The following is a 9,168-nucleotide window of genomic DNA, read 5'->3' as shown; positions in this document are numbered from 1 at the left end:
TTTACTAAGGCCAAGTGTGCCACAAATCCAATGTACTTTGTGGTGATGGACCTATCTGACCCTCTTTCTCCCATCAGAACACTTCATTATTAATCTTCACCGGGTACAAAAATAATGCAAAAAAGTGTGCTAGCTATTTTATTAACATGAGGGATTATGCTTTCAGCAATATATCAGAAAGTATTTTATCTAAGCTGTATTAGCGATTACATTTGCATTTGAATTTCAGCCCCCGTCATTTCATATGCAGAAACAACCCCAGAGAAAACAGGACAACATTCATCATGTTAGACGGATCTGTCACAGGAAAAGAAACTGTTGAGGCTATTCTAATTTAATTCCCCCCCTTGATTTTTATACCCCCTTATCTATTAGCTCAAGATGGTGCAAAAAAAAGACACCCCCAAAACAAATACCTAATACATTAAGATGGAACCATAAAAATCTTATGACATAAACAATATGCATCCTTCCAAAATTTATTGACAAGAAAAGCAACCTTCCCCTCTCCCACAGCACTGAGAACACATCCAAAAGGAATGGTGGCGTCTTAAAACGCTTCTGAAATGCAGCCAGGGAAGAATGTTGCATGGCTTGAGAGCTTCAACTGAGCAAGTTGATCCATGGACCTTTGAGATTCTAATTTTGCACAAAAAAATGAGTATGGGAGGAAAGAAACCTTAACTGGTTGTAAGGGCTGAATATGCAGGCTTTGTACACCATTCAAAGCACCTCCCCCCCAAAAAAACCCCTCACACTACAAATCCTGTAGTTTGCTAAGGGTGCTGGGAATTGCAGCTCTGTGAATGGTAAACTATAGTTCCCATCATTCTTTGGTGATGCATGTGTTTTGAGTGTGTGGTAGACACACGACCAGAATTAGAATTGACACCAAATGTCACCTAAAGCAATTGTCTCAGGCAAAATTACCTGAAGGAAGTGAAAAGAGTTTGGCTAAGGAAAAGTTACATTTCTTACAATAGGGGGAGTGTCCCAACCATCAGGCAGTGATAGGCAGTTACCTCAGGCAGCAAAAAGTTAATAACTGAATTTTGTATTATTGTATTTTCGATTCTTGGGAGAGGTGCTTGTTGGACTTTCTGCCTTAGATGCCCCAGTAATGGATACTTCGCAGCTTTACTAAAGGGCAGGGAGAACAGCTTCCTGCTCCATCTTGGGCAGAAAAATGTCTTGGTTCAGCCCTGATTCAACACAGGTTTCCCTGAACAGCACTGAATGTGAAATTTGGATGTGAATTCGGTGGTTCCATGACCTTTCTTGGATGAAATACGAAGAATCCTGAGGTAAAGCTCAAGGGAGCTTTATGTATTTGTAAAGTGGAATTCTGAGGCACACTTCAAAGCGGAAACTTCTTAGGGATGTTCAGAGAACTAAAAAACATTTTAAAGTGATGGTGTGTGTGATGGAGGGGGGAGTATTCACTCATATCTGTAAGGATGTCTCTCAGATATGTGTATAATTTCAAGGTACTGTATATAATTATATCTTCATTGCATCACTCTCCATTTGAATCATAGAATTGGAAGGGACCCTGAGGGTCATCTTGGCAGAGACTGCTTTAAATTATTTACCATACATTTCCCCCAGGATTTTGTCCTTAAAATTCCTCTTTCACAACAAACAGCCTGATTCAGAGTGGCAAATTTTAGGACCCTCAGTGTCGACGCTTCACTTTCCCCAACCGCTGTGTCCTTTGGAATGCACTGGGGCAGGAACTGTCTCACCCTATGGATGTATGCACCCATAGCTAACTGAAACGAGAGGCGATGTCAGCTGAGGCCTCTAGGCTTTAATGCCATACAAATATTTACTACACAGCTGCATAACGTACCCTGAGCAGAAAGGTGTTGGGGTAACCGAAGACACACTTTCTTAGCATTGGCAACAGATTCCCAAGTGGAACATAACTGCAATAAACAAGTACTGCATCATACTCGCTAGTTTAGTATTCTCCAATCGCTCCTACTTTCTGGTACCCAGACTGAGCCCAACATTCCCAATGAAATCCATTTCCTGGATCGAATTGTACAGACCTATAACTGGGTTTGTCCTTGGCCCGGTTTACACAAAATGCTAAGAAGATATGAGGAACTTTTTGGCCCTCCAGTTGCTTGCAGAATCAGCCCCAGCAAGTGTGGCCAATGGCCTTTCAGCAACACTTGGAGGGCTGAAGGTTCTCCAGAAGTTCTTTCTTCTCATCCCCTTCTGTGAAAAGCACACATGGAAATAACGAAAACTCAAAAGAGTATTGGGTTGGTAAACAGTGGGAGACCGATACGCATTTCCCCAACACCTGCTTTTACAAGGCCCAAAGAGTCAGACTGAACAGAATGAGAAATCACACACTGGGAAATATTGAGACAGACTGCAGCCTTTAGGCCTCTATAGTGGCTGAAATTCTCTCGTGCCTATTCAGGGAGAGACAGCGGCAAGTGCCCACAGTGGAACAGCCTCGAGGTGCTGCGTTGCTCCTTTCAGGCTTCAAATGCCTTTCAAAGCTTGCAGAATGAGCTAACAATAAAGAGCGTTGTAATTCAAATGTTAATATCTCATTAAGTTTTATGAGCAGAGAGGGAAGAGGGAAAATAGAAAAGAAAGCAGCAGCAATGGAGCCTTTTCATGTGGAGTTAACAATAATAATATGGGGGGGGGGGACATACAGTACACTTGCCAATAGACTTGGAGGTATTTTCGGCATAATTCTGCTGTCACTGGGTCATAGCATCAGCGGGGAAAAGCTGAAGGAAGGTGCTTTGGGAATTTTCCTTAAAAAAATCAGCACAGACTTGAGATGGAATGGACTTGCTGATCTACTCGCGTACAAGGGACACAAACCGGATCAAGACTTTCATCCTAGCCTGCAAGATGGCCTGGTTCACATATTACACTAAACCACAATGTATTAAACTACAGCTTAGTATAATGTGTGAACCTTGGTCCTTGCCCAGAGACTTAACTATGGAATGTAAAAAGAGCCTGCAAGATCAAGTCAATGGTCCTAGTGGAGCATCCTCTTTTCACAGTGGCCAATCAGATACCTCTGTGAAGCACACAAGCAGGGCATGAGCTCAACAGCATTTTACCCACCTGAGAGTCACAACAACTGGTATTTAGAGGCATAGTGCCTCTGGCAGTGAAGACAGAACATTGCCATCATGAATTTCTCTGGTCCTCTTTTAAAGTAATTCAAGTTGGTTTGTTATTCAAGTTGCGGCCTAGGACCCATGTACCTACGGGACCGCCTCTCCTGGTATGCCCCACGGAGGACCTTAAGGTCCACAAATGACAACACCTTGGAGGTCCCAGGTCGCAAGGTGGTTAGATTGGTCTCAACTAGGGCCAGGGCCTTTTCAGTACTGGCCCCATCTTGGTGGAACGCTCTGTCACAAGAGACTAGGGCCCTGCGGGACTTGACATCTTTCCGCAGGGCCTGCAAGACAGAGCTGTTCCGCCTGGCCTTTGGTTTGGACTCAGTCTGACCCTTATGTTTCCCTCCCCTTATGGTTTTGATCTATGGGCTACTATTAAAAGGAGGCTGCATTTTAAATTATATTTTAACCTGTATTTTAAATTGGTTTATTTATTTTATTTTAATTGTAATTTTACTGGTGTTAGCCGCCCTGAGCCCGGCTCTGGCCGGGGAGGGTGGGGTATAAATTAAAAAAAAATATTATTATTATTATCACTGCCTTCTATGGGAGGGAGTTCCATGGTTTAATGATGTGCTGCATAAAGAAGTATTTTCTTTTATCTGCACTAAATCTTCCAACATTCAGCTTCATTGAATGTCCACAAGTTGTAATGTTATTGGTGGGGGGGGGGGACTTTCCTCTATCTGCATTCCCCATGCCAGGCATAAATGTGTATACTTCTGTCTTAACACATCTTATTCACCTTTTCTCTAAACTAAAAAGTCCTAAAAGCAGTAACCTTTCCTTGTGGGAAAGTCGCTCCATCCTCTTTATCATTGCCATTGCCTTTTTCTGAATCTATTCCAACACCTCCAGACCAGAACCATACAAAGAATTCCAGATTCAGTCGCATCACAGATTTGTACAATGGCTTTATGACATCAGCAGTTTTATTTTCAATTCATTTCCCAATTATTCCTAGCATGGAATCTGCCTTTTCCACAGCCGCTGCACCGTGGGTCGACTTCACCATCAAGCATCCCACTACGACCCCAAGCTCCCATTCCTGGTCAGTTCAGAAACTACCACTACCAAACAGTGGCTTTAATGTAAAACGGTAAACAGGAGAGCTTGGAGAGGTGAGGGCTGGTCATGATAGCTATATTGTACCTCCATTGTTGGAAACAGCATCCTTTGATTACCTGTTTCTGGAACTGCAGGTGAAGAAAAGGACCTTTGCACTCAGGTTCTGCTAATGGGGTTCCTACGGGCATCTAGCTGGCCCTCGTGAGAACAGGATGCTCAACTAGATGAGCCTTTGGCCTGATCCAGGAAGGCTCCTATAATCTGTCAATTAATGCTAAATATCTTACAGAGGAGAAACATTGAAGCAGCACAGCACAAGGCCAGACACTACAGATAGATGAGATATATTTTTAAAAATCTAGTGATTTTACTTGCTATTGTCAAAACTATTGGGCATCAGAAAAAGAGAAAGAAACACATTATCTATCAGCCAGGTGTTTGACAGCCTACTGTGTCTGTCCTCGCAGGCTGCAGAGCTGCCAACTTTTCAGCCATTTATTGTCATTCAGCTTTTAACTGCTGCTTGATGAACAGATATCTGTAGATGAGAAAGTTTAGCCCTGTGCTTTGAAAAGCTTTGCCTGCTGGTTTCTGCACAGCAAACTCCTGTTTCAGGCAAAAGAGCTGGTCCATTTCCTGATCAGTTGGCAATCTTACCAGTCAGGATTAAAACGGGAGGTTTATCAAACACCCATTGCGCTAATTTCACCTTGGCGGATCACAAACACTGCAGTTAGCCAAGGCTGCAAATGTGAGGATTCCACCAAAAAGTTGCTTCATAGGTCTGGCCCTCATTCTGCAATTACTTGCACTTCTGCTAGAAATCAGCATTGAGGTTAGGGCAGGAGGAGGGACCAGCTGTGGCTTTGTATGTGGAAGGCTCCAGGTCCAATGAGCCTGGCATCTCCAGTTAGAAAGGAGCAGGTAGTAGATATGGAGAAAGTGTCACGCAGTGGTAAATCAATCAAAGCAGAGTCTTCATAAATAGAATGAAACTGAAGAAAATAAAGTTGTTCATAAACAGCATAGTTCAAGAGCATACACAGAGTGCTCATAGCAGCTATCTGACTCTTCACAGAGGCACAGTCTTAGTTACGGATTTACTAGAGTCCTGGAGCCACTCTTGTCTGCAACAACACAACACACACATTGGCTGAGGCACACAGAGAGACATTGGCTACTTTTATAGGGAGAATGAGTTCATCACTCAAGATGAGCTATGAGTCACAGTGACTTAGCAGTTTGCTGTTAGCAGTTAGCAGGTTTGAATGATTGTGTAGTCCTTGTAGTCCTTACTGCTTCTGCTTTCAAGAACCTTTGTCTCATGACAGAAAGAGCCTCCTTGCCAGAAGAAGCCAGAGAACCGCTGTCAGTCAGAGTAGACAATACAGGGCTACAAAACCAAATAGCCTAACCTGGTAGAAGGTAGCTGTGGGAATGTTCAGGGTGGCAGAAGTGGATATATTGTTTATTAATATCCTTCCTAACTTGCGCTCCTCTTTACACAGCAGAAAACTAGTTGCAAACTCATGCGAGTTTCTTAAGACAATACGCAATTCAATCTGGCTTGTCCAGATTGAAATGTGTTCTGATATTTTCCCGGTAAGACCCCTTGAATCTCTCCTAAAAGAATAAAGACACCACAGTCTTATTCAAAAGCAATAAAAAGAAAGTTTACTCATGATCAGGCAGAGCACAGTGTGATCCCTGAAGGCAGGTGTCAGGGGTTCAGGAGCAGAGGCGAGGGCAAGGGAGGAAACAGAGAGCGAGGGGGAGGAGTCCGAGGAAAAGATGAGTGACGACGACGACCCGAGATCTCCGAGTCTGTCCAGTGAATCAGAAGATTCACAGAAAGGAGCGCCAGTGGCCAGAGCAAGGGGGGAGCTTAGGGGGACACCCCAGGAAGAAGGGTCCAGAGAGGGTTCACAGGGCAGCAGTTGGAAATCGGGGCCAGCGTCACCAACAGAGCGCAGTGGGGAGGAAAGGCGCCAGGTATCGAGCTCTGGCAGCTCGCAGCAGGGGGGAGGGCATGAGTCAGGAGTGGCCACACCTCCATCGGAGAGCGAAGAAACGGTCAAGCGGAAAGTGGAAGGTTGGGCGCGCGCGCCAAGTTCAAATGCACAGGAAGGCGGCGCAGTAAGCAGCCCGGAAAGGGAGCCAGGTCCTAAAGCCCGACGCAAGGAGACAGGAGGGTCCGGGGGGTCAGCGTCAGAAGAGTCCAGGAAGGAAGAGACCACGGGGGGCAGAGGGACCCAGAGAAGAATGGTCAGGCGGAAAAGGTGGAGTAAGGCTAGGGTATTAAGTTGGTGTACAAGGGGCGGAGACTCAGACGGAGCTTCGCCGGTCTAGCTTATAAGACGTAGAGCTGCACGCGGCAGCTTGGAAATGGAAACTGTAACTCAATAAAGACTTTTATAAAGTGAACGCTGGCTAGCGTGATCCTCTGGGAGCTAGGATCTGGGAGCAGCTCTGACAGCAGGCTTAAGGCTTAAAGCTGCAAGCATATACAAACAGGTTTACCCCATATGTGGGTTGACCTAGTGACTGCACTTAGCAGTCCGGGAAGTTCACAGGCTGAAAGGAAGATGGAAAAGAGGGAGAGTGGCAGCATGCCTTGTCCTTTTACCAGATGTGGAAAAGTCACACCCACTCACTAGTCGCATGCAAGGAAGGATGCTCCAGCCCAGGAGGAACAGGAAGTTTCAACTGGCTGGACCAAACATTCCCTTGCATGTCCACTCTAGGAAAACAAGGAATGTTGTACTTGACTGTTCTCAGTGGATTACATCCCACAGTAGCCATTTCCAACCTTCTGCCCACCAAGAGCACAATCCTACGTGCATCTATTTGAAAGGAGGTCTCATTGAATTCAAGAACGCTTGCTTCCAGGTAAGTGGGTTTAGGAACACAGTCACAGTAGGGTGGGGAATGGAGAGCAAAGATTAAGGTTATCCCTTAAAATTGGCAGGCGGCGGATTTTAAGACCAAGAAAAGGAAACAAAAGAAGAGGCAAAGCCTCAAAATAGCATTGCAAAAATGTTCTTTTTAAAAAATCAAATCAAATCAAATAGCAGTCCTTGTAAAACAATAGCATGCCCAGCATGTTTCAGCTGACAACAATAGCTTCTTCGTGGTACAAGATGAAAGGTTCTCCTGTCAAGGCAACAGCTTGCTGAGACAAATAAAAAGGATTTGTTCACACAACACACAATCAACCTCCAAAAGCACACTTCCAGATGACCTGTTTATTATGCATTTTATCCTGCTTTGATTGCAGGGAGATTACTTAGTGTCGGCTACTTAAGGAGCATTCATTCTGATTTATCTGCAGGGAGGTGAGATGACCCTGGTTCCTGCGGAAGCCAAATAATCTGACCTGACATAAGAAAACTCCTGATACCTATTTAAATTTGCACTGGACCGTATATTTTTCCAGAATGAGGGCCACACAGAGCTATCAGCACTAGGGCTTGCTGCTTGCTAATTAACCAGGGATTTGGGATAGGCCCTCCCTATCACCTGCCCAGAAATATGGAGAGACCTCCACAGAATGTGAGACTGAGATTTTGAGCGGCTATAGCGAAGATTCCTTCCAAAAATGAAGCGGGTACAGCTTAATCCCAGCTTTAACCCTTCCTTAATGTGCATAACAGAGTCCTGGAGCAGAGCCTTAGCTAAAGTTGTGTTGACGCTCCTTGGCTTCCTTCTCTGGGGAGCTGCTGTGGCTTTAGTCCTTGGTGGTGCATTTGTAATCCTCACCTACAGAAGCTACGGAGTCTTCTTTCAGAACAGATTCTTCCTTGTGCCAGGCTGGCTGGCCATCATGGCTGCTCTTCTGCTAGTCCCCACCGGTGCTTTGGCTATATGCACCCCAGTTAAGAGCTCTCGCCTTCACCAGGGGACTTTGATGTACTTTCTGTTGGTCCTTCTCTGCCTAGAGGCATCTTCAACCGTCATGACCCACGTCTACTGTGTCAAAGCAGGCCATCAACTGAAAAACAGCATGGGCCACTTCTTTCTCCAATACAACAGAACTGCTCCACATCACCGTAGCAACAGGGCTGTTGATGCAACCCATAAGCAGCTGAAGTGCTGCGGAATCGACAACTACACTGACTGGACGGCAGCGCTGCCAACTCGTCTCCAAGCTGGACATGTCTTTGCCCCCGAAAGCTGTTGCAAAGAGGCTTATTTGGACTGCAGGGGTGACATAAGTCAGCCGGAGAAGCTGTTTAAGGAAGGCTGTCTTCAGAGACTGGAAGGGAGGCTGCATTTTGTTATGGGATATATGGCTTGGTGTTGTATGGTGGTGGTTTGGTTGGAGATGCTGGCTGCTCTTAGCAATGGAATACTTATGAAGGAACAGCCATTCCAAGACTTCCAAATTCTTGATTCTGCTGCTTTCTCATAGGCAACAAAACTAGTCCCTTTCCATCTTACCTGATGTTATTACACACTGCTCTCAAATCTTGAGATGGCCTTTGTAAAACTATGGGAAATATGAGACTAAAAACCCTTCTTGGAATATAGATGCCAGATCTTCTCTCTCTCTCTCTCTCTCTCTCTCTCTCTCTCTCTCTCTCTCTGACTAATACTAAATAAATGAATGCATCTGAAAACTTTGGACGGTGGGCAATTTTTCTAGCATTGCATGTGTGACAGTGAATCCTTTGATACTGATTGCCTTTGATACTGATTGTACAGTTGCAAACTCTTCCACTGCTCTGGAAGTAAAGCTGTTTGAATGTTGGCAGTCCAACTTCAGTGAGGGAAAGAAAAAAATTCTGTTGGTCATTAAACCTCACACAGACCAAGGTCTGGAAAGAGGTCCCATCAGGTAGAGAAACTTAAGAGAAGAAGGTCTGTAGTGCTGAGTAGGTACATAAAAGAAAGATTAAGTGAAGGAAAGGGAATTATGCTAGAAAGGACA

The 9,168-nt window shown here is 44.9% G+C and overlaps 1 protein-coding gene and 1 long non-coding RNA gene across 2 annotated transcripts; one reads left to right on the top strand and one right to left on the bottom strand.

Annotated features, from left to right (window-relative positions):
* Positions 1-463: 463 nt before the first annotated feature.
* Positions 464-2,213, bottom strand: LOC310696639. Its single transcript, XR_014520668.1, has 2 exons — positions 2,055-2,213; positions 464-639 (listed from the first exon to the last, which is right to left on the bottom strand). It is a non-coding gene; the product is annotated as an uncharacterized lncRNA (long non-coding RNA).
* Positions 2,214-4,084: 1,871 nt separating this feature from the next.
* Positions 4,085-8,857, top strand: LOC310696598 (tetraspanin-3-like). Its single transcript, XM_083482355.1, has 2 exons — positions 4,085-4,221; positions 7,570-8,857. Exon 2 carries the CDS (start codon positions 7,837-7,839, stop codon positions 8,647-8,649), a length of 813 nt encoding a protein of 270 aa, XP_083338481.1. The 5' UTR covers positions 4,085-4,221; positions 7,570-7,836; the 3' UTR covers positions 8,650-8,857.
* Positions 8,858-9,168: the final 311 nt, after the last annotated feature.

The sequence above is a fragment of the Podarcis liolepis genome, assembly GCF_965112155.1.
Source record: "Podarcis liolepis genome assembly, chromosome: 17".
NCBI lineage: Eukaryota > Metazoa > Chordata > Lepidosauria > Squamata > Lacertidae > Podarcis > Podarcis liolepis.
The sequence above is the reverse complement of the archived record's forward strand: the minus strand, read 5'-3'. Positions and strand labels throughout refer to the sequence as shown.

Bases quoted from the DNA above. Each gene is read 5' to 3' on its own strand.
- LOC310696598 (XM_083482355.1), top strand. From the start codon at position 7,837: ATGAAGCGGGTACAGCTTAATCCCAGCTTTAACCCTTCCTTAATGTGC.